Below are 18,515 nucleotides of genomic sequence, written 5' to 3' on the forward strand. Positions count from 1 at the left end.
CTATTTGTTCACTTCCCTGTATCACCTGTTACGTGTATGCACCTGTGTTTGCTACCTGACTTTCCCATCCATGGTATTACACCTTGTGGTGTTCCTAGCAAGCCCTACCACATTGTTTGCAACTCTAAAAGATCTTGCTAAATATCTAATACACCACACACCCTTTTGCCAGCCAGTGAAATGGTCCCCTGGCTCCCTTAATTCAAGGTATGGTGCAGTGTGGCAGCCTGGGGCTCCGGAATGGCGGACAAAGAGAAAGCCAAGGGCTCAGGAGCGGTGGTGGAGGGAAGCCAAAGGGACTTCTCAAGAGGGGAATATGTAAAGAGGGTGAAGCAGAGAGAGGGACAAGGCACTAAGGAGGACAAGGAAGGAGGTGAGTTCTGAGGAGGAGAACAGGGCATCAAGAGGCACAGAACATCTGGTCTCAAATGACCAGCTGCCCACCAGACCTGAACCAGTTTTCACATACAACAGGAGATTCAAGCACACCAGAAATGCAGGAAGCCCAGGTGGGCTCCACTCTGCTGCATACACCCCACCTCCCACCCCTCTAGGTTCCCAGGACCACCCACCAAGGGTCGAGGAGGCAAACCTCACAGGCCTGCAGTATTATCACATCGATAGAACCAGAACCAACAGATTGTGCTCAGCCCGCTTTCTGGTGGCTGCTGCCCTCTGCTGACCAAACAGGACTACAACCCAAGAAGCCCATCTTAGCTATGCGTGCGAGAAAAGTTGAGGGTGACCACCAAACTCACAGAGGACGAGGTAAATCCAAATCTCATTGGGGCCTTTATAAAAAGTCTCCTTCTCTAGCACTAGATAGTAGGAGGCCTCCTAATTTGAAGTTCATTTCATCTCAAAGCTGCAGGGAACTAATAGGGATCATTGTGGCTAACATCCTGTCTGACCTGGCATAGTGTTAGGCACACCTACACTGTCTCATTTTGTAGGTGATAAAATTGGAACCTAGAGAAGTGTGAGAACACCCTCCCGGAGATATAGAGATATGATTATAGGACTGTGGATATAGATGCTGACCTCCTAACCACAGTACTAACAAAGTCACTTGGCATAGGTTCAGACTATGGGGAGGAGACACAAAAGCATTTACTGAACATTAAGTGTCAGGTATGTATTAAGTGCGGGGGAGATGGAGGCCCAGCTGCTCACCCGGGGATGACATAGTTCGAGAGAACTAATTACCACTCAGTGTGATGCGTGACATGACATGGTACAGGAATGGGGGAGATGAGATACATCACCTGAATTTGACCATCTTTTGCTCATTTTAAAACAGCAAAATTCCTTGACCCCCCCTTCCCAGTAAAACTTCCTAAAAGATGACTACACCCACTCCACTTTCTCACATCTGGTTCCTGTGTTTGCACTCGAGTCCAAATACCTGCCTTCATTACCTTCTACAAGGTGAGGGGCAAACCGGACATCCCTACTATGCCTGTATTCTCACCCATGAAAAGGTAATCATGGCACTACTTACTTCATAATGTTGTTGTGGAAATTAAATGGGTAAATTCATATGCCTAGCACATGAGTCACCCTAGGCAAGTACAAGGCACTATTGTTAAGATAGGGTTGGTGGCCTATTTGCTGGGGCTGTTTTCTTCCACACAGAGCAAGTGCCATAAGCTTTTAAGCCTCCTACTAGCTCTCCACTCTTGCCTTATCTAGTAGGTGTTTTTGTGAGTAAACTGGGTGGGCAGTCAGCCCTTCTTTTCTGGGGCTCCTTCACACCAGAAGCCTTGCAGGTCCTGCACTGTCAAAGACTGGGAGGGAAGTATGACCCTGGGGTGTCCTCTCAGAAAGCCCACTTGCCCAAAGACATGGGCCATGCATTCTCATAGCAGCTCTTCCAGTAATAAAGGGCATATCTTGGCACTCATCTGCTTTATCACACTTTACTTCCCAGGGAGAGAGGTTGGTTGAAGGGCATTCCAATAAGCAGAATGGTAGGTAAGTCCAGTGATGTTACGACAGAAAGAACAGGATCAGATACCTTTTACATCATTTACAGTGGTGACTTGCGTATGACTGACTTATCTCTCTCTCAGAATGTGTATGTTGCAGTTGTAAGCCAGCCAAAATGTGACTGTATGGTTATTAAGGTAAAACGAGGTCATTTGAGTAGACCCGAATCCTATATGATTGGTAACCTTTACGAAAGGAATTTGAACACAGACATGTACACAGGTAAGATGTGAAGACATTGGGAGAAGACAGAGGTCTGTAAGTCAAGGAGAGAGACCTGGAACAGATCCTTCTCTTACAACCCTCAGAAAGAACTAATCCTACCGATAGCTTGACCTGACTTCCTCTGGATCTGTGAGAAAAAAAATAATTTGCTGTCAAAAAGCCAGGTTAGGAAAGGCAGTCTCATACGTGGACAGTACCTAGTATGTTCAGAACACAGTGGCTCCTGATGGGCCATCTGCCATCTGAGATCACCAGGGTCACTGCTCTGCCCTCCACCCTACCCCTCAAGTGTCTTCAGGACACTCATTTCCCATCAGGTTTCCAGTTGACCTCCTGCTCTCCTCCCTAGCAGAGCCTTCTCCATCTCCTGGCTGACCCCCTCCTCACCTGGCCCTAAATGTTGGCACACTTCTGGTGGTGCAGGTGAGGGTGCTGAATCCAAAGCTTTCGCTCTACACCTCCGTGGCTCCTGAAGTCCTCATCCCTCCCCAACCTGACTCCACTAGATATTTCACAGGCTGTGGGGTCCAAACACATTCAAATCCTTTCTATCCCACAACAGGTCAAACCCTGACTTGAACATCATCTTTTACATGTGTTAAATTTTAATTTCAGATAAACAGCAAAAAAGTTACACTAAGAATGTCATAAACATTGCTGGAGGCAAAGATTATGGTCTATCTGAAATTCAAGTCTCTCAGAACCCCACTTTTGTCCCTCCCCTTCCTTCATGCTCACATCCAGACACATCCAGGATTGGCACCCTCATCTGGTCTGGACCTTCAGTGATTGACAATGTCCTGTCCATCCCACAGACCCTTCCTAGCTTGGCAGGTGGGAGGAAGGGGGGGCATCTCCCCTGCCCTGACTCCCCCATACAAAAAGCACCCCCCCCTTTGCCCTGCTCTTCCCCCCTCCCCATCCTCACGCCCTTCCCCCTCCCTAACAGGAAGAGTAAACATTACTGTTACATAAACTATTTTATTTAAATAAAATCAGGGGCAGACCCTTTTCTTTCTCTCTCACACTCACTCTCTCACACACACACACACCCCAACACATGCACACAGGCTTGCCCACATCCTCCCTCCCTTTCTCCCCTCCACCCATGGCCACCTCAAACCCAGTGGTTCTCATAGTGACCATCTTAGCACAGGGAAACACCCTCCATATGATGGCCCACTCCTCCCAGTTGATGGCAGCAGCATACAGGCCTAGGCACAAGCTATCCTGCCCAGAGTCCAGCTCTCAGACCTCTTAGGGTGGGAAAGGAGGAAGGACCAGTTCTCCCAAGGCACCCAGATCCAGTGTGGCTTCCCTGCTTTTCCTCCCTTACAGCCTAGAGCACCACCAAACCCCTCCCAAAGGAGGGTGGGTCCCTTCACCCTAGGGCAACCCCTCCCTGCATCAGAGAAGGCTCAGTAGCCAAACTTGAACAGTCCCCAAGGGATTCTGGAGTAGGTATTGTCTGGTTTGGGGAAGAGAGAGGGAGAGGGATTGAGCACCAAATTCCCTAACTCCACCCAGCAGGAGGGCGCTGAGATTAAGCTCAGCGACCTCCACCCAGAAAAAGTAAACCCAACTCTGCAGCAGGAACCCGCGAAGGCCTCAACCATCAGGACCTCATTATGTCTCCACCCCCCAACATTGACCCTGCTAGAGACCCACTAGCACCTTGGCAATGTTAATGGCCCAGCTCAGCTGGGGAAACAATATGCACATGGGAGCCTGTCTGGAGGTGGTGTCCTCTATGTGGACAGTGGGGTTGGGTTTCACCCTCTCTGAGACACTGGTACCCTTCAAGTCCTTCTTTGTGGCACACACAGCAAAGTGGCTTAGGTAATGAGAAGGGAGCACTGCAGGGAAGTGTAGTGTTTTCCAGAGGCACACAGTCCTACAGTGCATTTTACAGATTACATACAGGCAGGCTAGGACAGAGGCTCTGTAGCATCCCTAGGCCCCCTTGGGAGATGGGGAGGTGGGAGGGACACCTGTCTATTGCCTCAAACCAGGCGGCCAAGATGTCAACACTCAGGTCCCACATCCACCTTCTCCAGTGGGCTACCCTGTACCTTCTAGACCAAGTTCCCTGAGGGGAAAGCCAGACAGATGGAAGGAAAGCAGAAAGGGGGCAGTGAAGAACATCAGACCAAGAGGAGCTAGCAGGGGGAGGGCAAATGTGAGAGCCATAGAAAAAGCCTTCTGAAGGGGTAAGGCAAAGAGAGCTGCCACCTGCAAAGAACTGAGGGAGGAGGGAGAGAAATTCACCAGAGACAAGAACCAACCTGACCTCTCCAAGGGAAGCAAGGACCTGAGGACAGGGAGCTTGGAGCCCTACATGGGCCAATGGTGGTAGGAACCAGCCACCCTGAGCATGAACTACAGGCTGATGCTGCGCTGGTGGCGGCCCCCACGGCCCCCGCCATCACTGCCCCAGCGCCCCCCACTCCGGGAACCCAGCTCCTGGCCATCCAGACTGGTGTGGTCTGAGAGGCCCCGCAGATGCTCCACAGAGTCACACTTCTGCAGGTCTGAGGCCACTGTGCGTAGGCTCAGCAGGCTCAGTGTGTCTGTGTCAGGGGCAGGGCCAGGCCCCAGGCTACTGCCCTCCTCCAGCACCCCGCCTTCAGCGCCTTCTATGATACCACTGTCTCCATCCTCGCCACCATCAGGCCCGGCCTCTGCCCCCACAGGGGAGGAGCGCCGCTGGCCAGGGGCATGAGGGGGCTGGCCCCGGCGCCGGGCATGGATCTGCTCGCTGATCTGCTCCAGGTTGCGCAGGGCAACTGAATAGCGAGTCTTGGCCTGGGCCACCTGTTGCTCCAGCTCTGTCACCTTGGCCTTGTGCTCCTGCAGAGGGAGGAACAAAGTGAGGTGACCCACTGGCCAACTGTCCGTGGCTCCTGGAGCGGAGTCCCTTCAGCTCCACTCAGCACTTTCCACTGGTGCCTCCTTTCCTGGACTCTTAGGCCAGCTCACCATCCAACACAAACCTGCAGTGCTCCACCCCACCCAGCCTAGCCCCTCTTCACTCTTCTCTTCTTCCTCTTTCCCAGCAGTATCGTCCTGCTCCCGGCCTTACAAGACCTTCCTCCCAGGTCTTCATTCCCACCCACTCCTCCTCTCCCCATGGTTCCCTTTCCCTATCTGGCCAGTTCCTCATCCCCATTCTCCCTGGTTTCCCCTGATTCCCACTTTTTCTCATTTACTTCCTTTCAACTCCATTCTCTACCAGGACCCATTCCCCAAGCCCAACTGCCACTCCTAGGTATCATTCTTAGCATATGTACCTCCACCTGGGCCACCACACTGGTCTGTCAGATGGACCAGAGAGGCACTGGCATCCCCTCTAACTGCCCTCACTCTCCATGCCTACCCCCTTCCTGCCTATTCACACACTCTCCCCCACCCCCACTGCCTTACCTCCAGAATCTGGCTGAACTGGGCCTTGAGCTCAAAGTAGGGGCGGCTCTTGCCAATGGCCCGCCGGAGAGTCTTCTGCAGGGCCTGGACCCGAGCTTCAGCCTGCTGGCACAGCCGAGTCACCCGCTGATGTTCCCGCTCACCACGAAGCCGCTCCTCCTCTGCCTCATTCACCTGGCCATACATTCACCAGGACATACATCACTGACCCAGGACCCATGTTCTTGCCTCTCAAGACATGACCATCCTTCAGGATCTGACATCTGCTGCTAGAGACTAAATGTTTATATCTCTCCTCCACCCCCCCAAAAATTCATGTTGCAATCCTCACCCCTAAGGTGATGGTATTGGAGGTGATTAGGTTATACAGGTGGGAGCACTAAAAAAATAAATAAATGGGATTAGTGTCCTCACAAAAGAGTTCCTGGAGAGCTGTCACTCACTCCTTCCACCTCGCAAGGTCACAGTGAAAAGACTGCCAGCTGTTTAGGAACCAGGAAGCAGGCCTTCACCTGGTACCAAATCTGCCTGCACCTGATCTTCCTAATCTGCAGAGCTGTGAGAACTAAACTTGCTTAAGCCACTCAGTCTATGTTATTTTGTATTTAACAGCCCCAGTGGACTGGAGCTGATGCCAGGGATCCTCCCACTCCCCAGTCCTCTGGGAGTAGCTTAGAAATGATACATACATGTGAGAAATAAACTTGCTTAAGCCACCTAGTCTATGTTATTTTGTTGTAACAGCCCCAGTGGACTGGAGCTGATGCCAGGGATCTTCCCACTCCCTAGTCCCCTGGGAGTAGCTTAGAAATGATACATAAATTACACTTCAGAAATCACGGTACACTAGCAGAGCCCAAAAGTAAGAAAAGGAGAACATTCTGAACATAGAAGTGAGGGGTCACAGCTAAATGTAACAAAATGTGAGTGTTGAACCTTGAGAATCCAGGGGTGGATCAACTGGGGGTCAGTCCCATATCTGGATGCAAAGGTTCAAGAAGAGCCCAGAGAGACATTCGTAAGTCAGAAGGAAATGTAAATGGAGGCCAAAAAGGGCAGAGAGGAAGGAAAAGGATTTGCCTGAAACATAATCAAAGCTGAGGGAGGGCTGGAGGGTAGAAGAAAGGAAGAAAGAGGGAGATGGGATGAAAGGATAGCCAAGAAGTACCAGAACCGGAGGAGACCTGGCTCACCTTGCAGGTGGCATGGTTGAGCATCTCCTGCCATGTGGGGTCCAGCCGGTTCTTGTCAGCCATGACACCCTGCTCAGCCACAAACACCATCTCCCGGGCAGCATTGTGCATGCTCACGGCCCGCTCATACCGCAGCGCTGCCTTCTGTGTCTCTTGCTGGGCCTGGAAGACAGGACCATCAGGATGGGGAGCCCCAAGGGACCCCCACCGCCCATGGAGACCCATCCTGGATGAGGACGAGAGGAGGAAGGCCCAGTGCAATATCAGCTTCACTTCCCAAACTGCACTAAGGATAAATGCCAAAGAAGCAACATTCCATAAAGACTATCTTGTAAGGATATGGCTCAAAAGAAATAAATGCATAAATAAAGACTGGATGGGGAGCCTGGTGGCTCAGTTGGTTAAATGTCCAACTTGGGCTTAGGTCATGATCTCACGGTTTGTGGGTTCGAGCCCCACATTGGGCTCTGCACTGACAGGTCAGCCTGCTTTGGATTCTGTGTCTTCCTCTCCCTCTCTGCCCCTCTCCCACTTGTGTTCTCTCTCAAAAATAAAAAAATAAATAAACTTAAAAAAAAAAGGACTGGAAAATGATATTGCCACTGCAGGGTGAATGTGTGAAACCCAGCACTCGCAAAGGCCACTGGCCTGGGCTCTAGGGAGAACAAAGAAAGATCCACCCCACTTTAGTTTGAAGGTGGTGACTGACTTGGACCAAGTCTCACAGAGAGTACACCCCTGAGACCATCACCTCCAGTCCAGCATGTAAGCTGAAGGAAATAAGACAAGTGTTCTGAGATACTCATTACATCCATGCTTACCAAACATAAAACTGGAAACAAACCTAAGTTTCCAATTATAGGGAAGTGATTAAGTGTATAATAGAACATTAATAACAATAATAATAATAATATGAGGAAATGTTAAGCAGCTTTTAAAAATGATAGCATGGATGTATATTTATTGACATGGAAATACGTAAATAAGTAAAATAAAGGAAGAAAAATAGCACGTATCATAAATCTCATTTTGGCAGGATATACACACACCCAAAAATCAAGGGGTTATCTGTATTGTATTAATTACGTTTTTTATTTTCTCTATTTTATGATGCTTTCACATCCTGGGGTTTTCCTAGGGCTAATTCCTAGAGATACTAAACTCCTCTGTGAGCATACTTTTCAAATGCAAACCAACCAATCCAAAGCCCACCACCTCCTTTATCTAACTCTCACACACAAAGCCAATTATTTCCCCTGCCCTACATTAACCCAGGGCCAGGTACCAAAATATAGAAACCACCCCTATAGCCCAGGGCCCACAGTTACTCAACCTATCTAACTCTAAATTCGATCAAAGTTGCCTACCCTGCCTTACCCATTCCTTCCCATTATAACCGCAATAAAGGCTCTGAGCCAAGCTTTCCTCTCATGTCTTCCGCCTCCTGATCAACCCAAGTGCTTCCCCAGGTGGCCCTAGGTGGTGCAGCATGCTCTTTCTTCTTGGAAATTTTAAGTTATAAACTCTCTTTTCATGGCAGCTGTCTCTGTGTCTTACCATACTTGACTAAAATAAATTCTAGATGCAAAAAATGTGAAACAGGCACATGGCAGGATTTGGAGTGATTTTGGTTTTCTTCTTTTATAGTTACTGTTACATTAGAGTCTTCCAATACTGAACCCATTACTTGTGTAAAAAAGGGGGGGAAGGAAAAGGGTAAAGGAATCGAGAGGTGAGCAAAGAAAAGAGACATGAACCAAAGGGAAGAGAAATAAGAGAAACCAGAAAGTGTTCTGTGTGACTAGAAGAGTCCAGGGCCAGGCTCTGTATGCGCCCCTCCTGGAATGTGCATCAGCTAGCCATACCTCCTTAGCAAGCCGCCGAGCCTCATAGTAGGGCCGGGCCTTCTCGATGCAGCTCCCCAAGTGGGAGCCCTGTGTGTTGAGCTTCCTTGCTGACTCCTGCAAGATCCTTCGGTAGGTGGTCCTGGCCTCCTGGCAAAGGGACAGGGACATGGGCAGAAGGAAGGCACATGTGTGGGTCCCAGCCCCTCTCGTTTTTCATACATGCCCCTTCCCCTGCCACTGTATTGAACAGGGAGAAAAGAAGACACCTCCAGAGACTAGCCCAAGGGTGTGAAGAAAAGGATCAACACTCACATCCAGCTGCAGCTCCACCTGGTTGATCTCCTCACTGGCCTGGTTGAGATGCTCTAGCTCCTCCTGCCAAAGAGGGGCAAAGAGTTAGAGCAGTGGGAAAAAGTAGCTTCTTACATGAACGATGTGGGGTGGGAGGGAAAGTCTGCCTGATTAAGGAAGGGAAGAAATGGAGGAAAAGGGCACTGTCAAATGCCTCCGTGCAGGAGACCTAATATACAGTCTCCTGTAATCCTCACAACTCCACCTCTGCATCAGACAGTAAAACCCCCATTTTAAAGATGAGGAAATCACCATTCAGAGAATAGAACACACACATGCACACAGCAAAGTGGCAGCAAGCCTGCCTTCTCTTCATTAGAACATGGGGCCACCTTCTCTCCGAAATTCCAGCCAATAGAAGTAGCCTTGGAGCTAACAGTCTGTGTTCCTGAGAGAGGAACACTAGGCCAGTCACTCACCACACATTTACTACACACTTATCACAGCTCAGCACCATGACACCCAAGAATTCAGAAAACAAAGAGGCAGAAGCTCCGGACTCAGTAAGTAAGAAAAAAGTGGTACAAGGAACTGTAAGAAGCAGGCCTGGTGGGAGCAACAGGATCACCTACCAGGGCAGAAAAGGCCAGGCAGGACACCCTGAGGACTTGCTCCTAGGCTGGGCCTTGACAGATACACAGAAAAGCACCAGTGACAAGCAGGTGCCCAGAGCAGGCAGCTTGTCAGGTGAGAAGCCGGCAAGGCTGGGGTACAGGAGAAAGGATACCAGAACTTTTCCCAATGGCAGGGGGAGCCCCTTAGAGCCTGGCACCACCCAGTCTGTGGTTTAGGAAGGTGGGTCTGAGCAGTATGTGGAAAGTTTACAGTGGCCAGGGAGAAAAAAGTGGAGGCTGTCTGCAGTATTCCAGGTGGGAGAGGACAGGGCGATCCCAAAGAAATGCAGGAAGCAGAATCATGAGGGTCTGGTTGAGGTCAAGATTAGGGAAGATTCCATGGTTCAAGAGACCTCTAGGCCTGCTTGAGCAGTTGACTGACAGAGACCCCAGGTCCTCACACAACAGATTCTGTGGCAGGGAGGGAGAACATTGGGGACAAGTCACCAGACATGGTAGCATAAGGATCTCACTGGCCCTTGGTGCACCTGGGTGGCTCAGTAGGTTGAGCGTCTGACTTCGGCTCAGGTCATTATCTTGCAGTATGTGAGTTCAAGCCCCACGTCGGACTCTGTGCTGACAGCTTGAAGCCTGGAACCTGATTCAGATTCTGTGTCTCCCTCTCTCTCTGCCCCTCCCCTGCTCATGCGCGCTCACTCTCTCTCTCTCTCTCTCTCTGTCAAAAGTAAATAAACATTAAATTTTTTTTTTTTTTTTTTTTTTTTAAAGGATCTCACTGGCCCCAAGGCTAGAGAAAGAAGCAACAGAACCACCTGGGCCTTTCACTGACATGGCAGAGAGTAGGGAGAGGTGCTGGTCTCAAGGATGCTCCCTGTCCTTTCTCAGTCAAGTTCCTGGAGCCCAGCATGCCAAGGACACTCCTGAGAAGGATCAATGCCCAGTGAAATGCCTGACACTCAGCTATGAAATCCTCTCCCAGGAGCCCTGCAGACCCTGGACAGGATAGTGGAACCCAGGCTGTGTCTGCCTGCTGCCCATGACCCAGACATAACCTGCACTTGGCAGAGAGCAATGCTGCCATCACTAGCTCTCACACACCTCATGAAAATACACATACCTACAACAATGCAGACACTTCCTCAAAGGAGGCCATAAATTTGGCTCTAAACTTTACAGAGCAGAACTGACATGGGCCTGACATTGAATTTTTAGTATTCTGGCAACCATGTTTTTAAAAAAATGCAAAAGAGGGGCGCCTGGGTGGCTCAGTTGGTTAAGTGTCCAACTCTTCATTTCAGCTCAGGTCATGATCTCACGATTCATGAACTCAAGCCCCGCATCCAGCTCTGTGCCGACAGTGTAGAGTCAGCTTAGGAGTTTCTGTCTCTGCCCTCTCTCTGCCCCTCCCTCTCTCTCTAAGGTGAATAAACTTTAAAAAATGCAAAAGCAAACAGATTAAATTATAATACATTCCATTTAACCCAATGTAGACAAAATATTATAATTTTAATATGTTTTCAACATAAATTATAAAACACTTTTACGTTCTTTTTAATCTATGCCCTTGAAATCCTCGTGCATCTGACCCTTAGGGTACATCTCAATTTGGCCAGCAGCATGTGACTCCCACATTGGACATTGTGGGCCTGGACGTTGGTGCACATGAGCAACCTGATTACTCACACAACCCAGTGTCCATAAGGTTACAACAAAACACTGTGGAACCATAAGCAGCTGACATGGCTCACAGGACCCCACAAGAGGCCTGGGGCCAGAGCCAGCACTACCTGATACACAGAGATCAGGGTTTCACAGTGCCTTCCTAACAAGGACATAGCCTTCAGTGGACAGAATCACCCCAAGGGCTCTCACAAAAGGCAATTCCTGTTAGGGTGAGAGACAAGCTCTCCCACCGTGGGCCTAGTCTTCCTCTAGCTTTTTTAGGCCCACAATGGGTTTCAGACTATCTGGGAGATGAAGTGGCAGTGCTTTCGCAGCTCTTGCCAGAACATTCTCTTTCTCAACTCGTTCAAATTTGCTAGATAAGAAACAATGGAGTAGGGAATTAGAGGCAGAATTGAAAATGGATCAGGGACTTAACCTTGGATCTGGTTTTCCTGATATTGTGACCACCATCCTAGGGTTAAGGACATCTTCAGATGGATGCCTCAGAGAAGACAGGAGTACCATCAAACTAAAAAAACCACATTCCTGGTGGGAAAAGGATATGCCTCAGGAGGCAATAAACTGATTCTGGAAAATAGAAGGAGGTGGGTAAAGGCCAGCCTGCAACATTTCCATGGGCAAACCAAGGTCCAAGACTGGATCCCACTCAGTTCCACGGCCCAAAGTGCTCCCAGATCATCAAGATCATCACAGGAATGAATGCCTCTCTACATAAGTCATCCCCACTGGAAAAAGTCGTAAAGGGCTCTGTTGGCAAACAGCAGGAGTAGGCACATCTTTCTAGAAGGGAACTTGCATCCACACAACATTTCCAGCAATTAAAAAAGTCTTTTGATGATGAGATCTGCCCCTCAGTCACAAAGCTCTAACAGGACAAGGAGACTGGGGAACAGAATAGGATAGATGGTAGGTGAGCAAGGGGGTCGGGGGAGGTGGGGGACAAGCAGGCTGAGGCAGACCCAGGGCAAGGCTAAGTGGGAAGCCAATGAGCACTCAGGGCTCTGTTTTGGGAAGCTGGCAATATAGTACATTTGGCCTGCTCCACCAGGGACTCCTCGCACCTGGCTGAAATGGAAACTTGAATAGGATGAAGTCTGAGTCAGCAGGCATCATCCATCAGTGATCCCACAGCCAGCAGGGAAGGTGACCTTCCCCAGACACGGCAGGCACATTCCCAGGATGCCAGGCCACTGAGTCAAAGGCATGGGTGCTCCATCTACAGATGTGCCTGCTCACCTTTTACAGGCTACTAAAACACACAAGCTCATGGTGATGCAGGGCCAGGGTGATGCATGGCTCAAGGACTAAGTAAGGGAAATATGACTATCCTGTGAGAGCTAAACGGATACTTCAGATGAGGATGAAGAGGTTGCAAAGTCACTCTGAAGAGTCAAAGGAGGAGGTGAGTGACTGTATCCACTCACCTGAAGATGAATGTACCCATCATCACAAAGGGAACTGAGAAGTCACAGGGGAGGAGACCTAGACCCACCCTAGCACCATCCTCCTTCACTCCTTCCCTCCACTGGGACCCTCTCTCAGAAAGCTGAGGATGAGCCAGAAAGCCTCAGAGAACTATGCTGACCTCAAGACATGGAGACTAAGACAGTGGCCTTCCTGGGGGATAGCACACTCCAGGTCAGCCTAGAGGTGATCTCCAGCTGGCTTGCCTCCAAATTCCAGAGGTATCCCACCAGACAATGGGGACAAGAACTGCCTGCCAAGAAACCCCATTTCCCGTATCAGTAAGAGCCTTCTCCTAAGGGCAACCATTTCTGGGAATCCCAGAAAATACCTGAACAGAGTCCCTAGCCTTTGGGATATCCCTGGCTGAGTGGGCACATGTAGACTACATGTTAGAACCATTTCTCACCCCCAATGAGACCAGAATTCACATGTCTGGGCATGGCTCAGGAACAGGTATTTTTATTTTATTTTACTTTATTTTTTGTTTTATATTTTATTTTTATTTTTAGAGACAGAGAGAGACAACACATGCACACGTGCACGAATGAGGGAGAGGGGTGGAAAGAGAGAAAGAGAAAGAGAAAGAGAAAGAGAAAGAGAAAGAGAAAGAGAGAGAGAGAGAGAGAGAGAGAGAATATCTTAAGTAGGCTCACAGGACAGAGCCTGATGCAGGATTCAATCTCACAACCCTAGAATCATGACCTAAGCCAAAATCAAGAGTTTGACGCTCAACAGACTGAGCCACCCAGGTGCTCCAGGAACAGGTATTTTTAAAATTCGCTGGTGGATTAAGATGGATCTGTTGGCAGAGAATCACAGAATGCACTGAGAATCCATTTAAATCACTGAAACACAGTTACCAGGATAACATGGTCTTGTGTTATAAGAGGGAGGTCCCAATAAGAGGGACCTCAAAAGACACACAGCAATCTCTTTCTTATCTAGAGGAGACCAAACCCAGAAAGGCTGAATGCTGCCAGCTTCCTCCCTGAAGGGTACCCCTCACATCAGGCTGCCTCTTCCACATGGCAAGAAGATGCAGAACCCCTGCTAAGGGCAGAGTACTGGTCCAGCCATCAGTGTGCCATAAAAGGGGGAAGCCTCTACAACAAGACCTTTCCTCCCCACATTACCCACACCATTCCACAATGTGCCTCCCAGTTTAGCAAGAGAGATTATGATCTGCCTGTCCCTCTTGCTCCAATTAACAACACTGCAAGCTCCCTGGAATTAAGGCAAATCTAGGCCTGCTCGATATTCTTCAACCCTCACAGAGCTCTTCTAATAGAACTATGTTCTACTTCTACAATACCAACAGCAGCTGGGGAACTGCATTTTTATTTAATTTTAACTGATTTTACTTAAGTAACCACGTGTGGCTAATAGCTACTTTAGTGAACAGCAAAACATGAGAGTGACTCTTCGTACTACCGCCTTTGCCTGTGCGGGTGCTGGAAAAATACACAGGAGCAGGAGAGACTGAGCAAAGAAACCACAGTAGATCCTCCCCTGGAGCAGAGCAAGGAATGTTGGGAGAAGGTGTATGAAGCACACCATACAGTCCTCCTCCCAACAGGACAGGGGTCTGTTTCCCAAAATACTACCTCCAAACTTTCACCAAGAGATAAGCAAAAGAGTTGTAACAGAAAAGAATCATAGGACTATGTCAGAGCAGAGTGAGCAGTTGTGCAAATAAACTGGACCAACCCCTCACTTTATAGATGAAGTTAGTGAGGCTTAGACATTACGTAACTTGCATGAAAATCACAAATCATGAGGCTGGAGGTTGTTTCAATCTCAGGCCAATGTGTTTTTCACTATAACTTACTTCCTCAGTAGATGACAAATCTGTAAAATTAGCAGAAGAAATTGAGCTGTTTTCAATGCAACACCCATGAGATAGGGTGGAAATAAATTACTGACTCATACCAGTAAATGAATGGCTCACTGCATTTCCCATATAAGGTTCCCAGGGAACCCCCACCAAGAGGACAGGAAGGATGTGAGGACCAGATTTGATTTCTTCTTGAGTCACTGAAGCAATCTAATAAAGTTTTGTTGACAGAGAAGCCCAGGAATGCAAGCCCTGAGATGTTCTTGCTCACCTACAGAGGTGTGAGTCACCTCCACATCAGAATCTTGGAGATGCTACGAGACCTTATGGCAGACTGAGCCCCAAACACACAAGCACTTCCTGCCCTCACCTACCCAAGCTGCTTTCCCAGGGAACCCTTCCCAGCCAATGCACGTAAACACTACAATCCCACCTCAGCGGACCATGCATCTCCTCCCCATGGTCTCTGTCCTCACCCACTGCTCCTCCACAAAGATCTGCCCATCCTACCAACTACTAGCCTGTAAACACTCCAAGGCAATAAGTCAGCTTTTCCATTCATTTGGTATAACCAGCATCCTCAGAACTCGGAATCCGTATTAAGGACGGACCATGGCTGATACAACTCCATAAACATCAGATTTCCTTACAGGCCTCCATCTGTTGAGGCGTTGTAAAACATGAAATGTCTCACCCTTTACAGATGTGAACATCCCTGGGAGGCACTAATGAGAAGATGACAAAAGAGAAGATTCAAAAGTGCCTCCCACTCATACCGCATCTCTGGGCCAACAGCCACTTTACTTATTTAGAAAGGAGAATAGTTTTACTCTCCACTGACCGAAATGAGGCCCTGCATCTGAGGCCAATTTGTTGCTTCCCTTTGTCAGTTAAGCCTTCAGCAGCACACCCCAGGCACTCAGGCCCAGGCCTTTCTCTGCACTCCACACACAGCTCTTTTAGAACTTGTCACACTATCCTGCAATGATTCGCTGACAAACTTGTTTTCCTTTCCTGCCCCAGCGCACTGGGGAGAGAATAAATCTAATCCCTCATTTATCAGACAGCTCTTCAGGAAAACTGGAATCTGGGCTCCCTGTCTCTCCTTTCCCTTCAGTTTTCTCACCTGTATTCGAGGATCCAGTTCTTCCTCCTCTCTTGGAGACAATTTGGTCTCACTGCTGTTGTTTCCACCTCTTCCCGGCTCCTCTGCGACCGGGCTCCGAGGGACTTCATCCTCTACAACCTCAGACCGAAGTTCCCCCTGCGGGGTCTCCCGCCCCCCTGGAACCTGCCTGAATTCAGCCATGCTAATGGGGAGAGGGCACAGCCCTATGCACAAGAGAGGACTGACATGGTGGGACCAGGGCCCCAGCTTGGGGCTTCCCGGGCTCCAGGTAACAAGAAGAGTTTCTCTTCTCAAAGGGTGTAAAAAGGGACACAGGAATGACCTCACACTGGGTTAGAGGCCAAGATTCACGTTGTCAGCGGGGTTCCTAGAGCTACAGCCTTGTCGGTGCAAAAGTTCTTCCGTCCCCGTCGCGAGGAGTCCACCAGGAGAAACCCGGAGCAACCGCTCCGAGGCAGGGGGCAAAGGGGGTTTGGATCCTGGGCCGAGGCCTTCGAGGAGTAGCACCATTCGGGAGGGCGGAGGCAGGCGCCTCCAGGCTGTGGTGACAACTGGAGAGAGAAGGCTGGGCCCGAACCGAGGCTGTGGGATGACAGTCTCTGGGGAGCTGCAAGGGAAACAAAGGCCAAGTACAGGGGCAGCATCAGAACACAGGCCACCAGCCCCTTCCAACCCCTCAGCCTCCCAAGAACTTCACTCTCTTCCTTTCACACCCCGCTATTCTGACCAGCCCCCACCGCGAGTACTTTCCTCAGCCCTCAAGGACTTGAGATCCTACACCTCCCGCGTCCCAGCTCCGCTCGCCCAGCCCCTCCCGATCTGCGCTTTCCAGACTTCCTTCGGGTATCTCCCCATCTCTTCCATCCTCCCTTTTCTTCCGCCCTCCCTCACTCCACACCCGCCGGGCTTTGCAACTCACCTAGTAACCCCCAGCCCCGCCCCACCTCCTCTCTCCAAACAGGCGGACAATACGAGCCTCCAGGCTCCAACCCCACAATCTTCCTCAGTCCCGAAGACCCTGCCCCCAGACCTCCTACACAACCGGACGCAAAGCCCCGGGCCCCAGACACAGAACATTACCTCAGTTTACCCTCCTGTACACTGAGCTCCTCCACTGCAAACAATCTTCCCCCTCCCTCCCCGCAACAAGCTAGCTAGTACAACCAAAAGCTACTGGGCCGAGAGGAAGCGGAAATACATCATGCGCTAAAAACGCCCTCCAGCCCTTTCGCCCCTCCCCCCACACTCTACTGGCCAGCTGGGCCACGTCTGGATTCCCGTACCTCTTCCCCGCCCGGCGTTTGGTTTCCGGTTTCCGTACAAAATGGTGCCCCAGGGTACTCATGGTCGCTGCCTGGAGCTGCCTCCAACCCATCTTCCACCCAAGATTAATGATACTGAAATATGAACATGTTGTGGTGAGAAAAATTAGATCTTGTTATGGAAGTTCGGAGTCCCTTGTGGGTATGGAGGTGGTAGAAATAAAACGAAGATTGGACAATCGCTTTAGTCAGAGTGCTGCCATCTTGTTTTACGCTCTGCGGCTCTGGCTGCCGGAAAGCTACTTCCGGCCTCGCCCAGGAAGTCAGAAGCGGCGCCAGAAGTGAACTTGTTGGCTTCTGCCGGGGCAGCGGGACCGCTCGGATCCAGGTCAAGCGCACTCTTCAGTTGGCACGTACGGTCGTTTTGCAGAAGTAACTATCGGTAATCACTCTGGTGAAGTCAGCGAGGCCCTTAGTAACGACGTTTAAAACGGACAGCCCTGATAAGTAACCGGTCTCCTCGAGGCTTCCGGCCGGCGTTATCACCGTGACCCCGACGCTCTGCCTCTCCAGCCCTTCCCGGAGCGAGGCCCTGTCCCGCAGACCGTGGTTTACCTCTTGAGCACTAATTAGAAACCTAGGCAACCTGAATTCCGTGCTTAAAAGCCCGTGAGGAGTTTGTTATATCAATGAAAGGACTTGACCTGAACGACCTGATGGTCACTTCCAGGTATCTCCAGGCAAGGCTACGAGGAAGACTTGAGGATTCACGTTTTATTTTTGCAAAAGACCTTACTTATCCTAGGTGGAGAAGGCAAATGAACTGAGTGTCCTTTCTTCCCTTTGGTTCTCTCCCTGTAGAGCCAAGTATATTCCTTTAAAAGTGGTATTTTTTTCCCCACAAAATTGGAAATTTTTTTATTTCTACAAGTAGCTTCTCCAGTGAGTCAGCCTGGAGATCTCCGTTAACAGTGTCTAAGTGGACAGGTCTTATGGATAATAACACCTGTCTTCTATCACATTGCTTTTGTTAGTAAGGTAGCCATGAAAATTACATATAGAAATCAGAAACAATGTATTTATTTGTTCTCTGCTAGTAACTTTAATTTTTCTTAAACTGGAGTTTCACTATAATGACTCCCATTTTACCCAACGATCTTCTATCTAATCTAGCCTGAGTTCTCCCAGCCTTTTCTATCCAGTACTGCTCCAGTGTCTGTCAACCTTATACCTTGTCCTACAGCTCCTTTTCCCTGTGCATTGTCATTAGCAATCGTGAGCTGCTTCTAGTTGCCATGTATTTTTCTTGTATTTAGTGGGGTAACAACATGAATATATGCAATGCCCAGACTACCCCTAGGTCACATCCTGAAAGTCAGTAGCCTCCCTGATGTCTCCACTGGCCTTTCCTGGGGTTAACTCTCGCTGAGACCAAATGTAATATCATGTATTGATTGTAGTATCTACAGCATTATCCAAATGTTTGGATAATGTTTCAAGTAGGAGTAGGTTGGAGAGCAGTGTACACCGGCTT

At 49.5% G+C, this 18,515-nt stretch overlaps 1 protein-coding gene across 1 annotated transcript; it reads right to left on the minus strand.

Annotated features, from left to right (window-relative positions):
* Nucleotides 1-3,243: 3,243 nt before the first annotated feature.
* SH3BP5L (SH3 binding domain protein 5 like) lies at nt 3,244-17,015 on the minus strand. Its single transcript, XM_007092938.3, has 7 exons — nt 16,800-17,015; nt 15,717-16,326; nt 8,990-9,052; nt 8,696-8,824; nt 6,831-6,992; nt 5,638-5,811; nt 3,244-5,064 (listed from the first exon to the last, which is right to left on the minus strand). Exons 2-7 carry the CDS (start codon nt 15,897-15,899, stop codon nt 4,594-4,596), a joined length of 1,182 nt encoding a protein of 393 aa, XP_007093000.1. The 5' UTR covers nt 15,900-16,326; nt 16,800-17,015; the 3' UTR covers nt 3,244-4,593.
* Between the last annotated feature and the right edge of the window lie 1,500 nt (nt 17,016-18,515).

This window comes from Panthera tigris, chromosome A1, assembly GCF_018350195.1.
Source record: "Panthera tigris isolate Pti1 chromosome A1, P.tigris_Pti1_mat1.1, whole genome shotgun sequence".
In the NCBI taxonomy this organism is placed as follows: domain Eukaryota; kingdom Metazoa; phylum Chordata; class Mammalia; order Carnivora; family Felidae; genus Panthera; species Panthera tigris.

What these genes read in the sequence shown, in the direction of transcription:
- SH3BP5L (XM_007092938.3), bottom strand. Translation starts at nt 15,899, where the DNA reads ATGGCTGAATTCAGGCAGGTTCCAGGGGGGCGGGAGACCCCGCAGGGG. An exon ending in TCAACCATGCCACCTGCAAG is followed by an intron (nt 5,812 to 6,830) that starts GTGAGCCAGGTC and finishes ATGTATGGCCAG; the next exon opens with GTGAATGAGGCAGAGGAGGA. An exon ending in AGTTCAGCCAGATTCTGGAG is followed by an intron (nt 5,065 to 5,637) that starts GTAAGGCAGTGG and finishes CTCCCTCTGCAG; the next exon opens with GAGCACAAGGCCAAGGTGAC.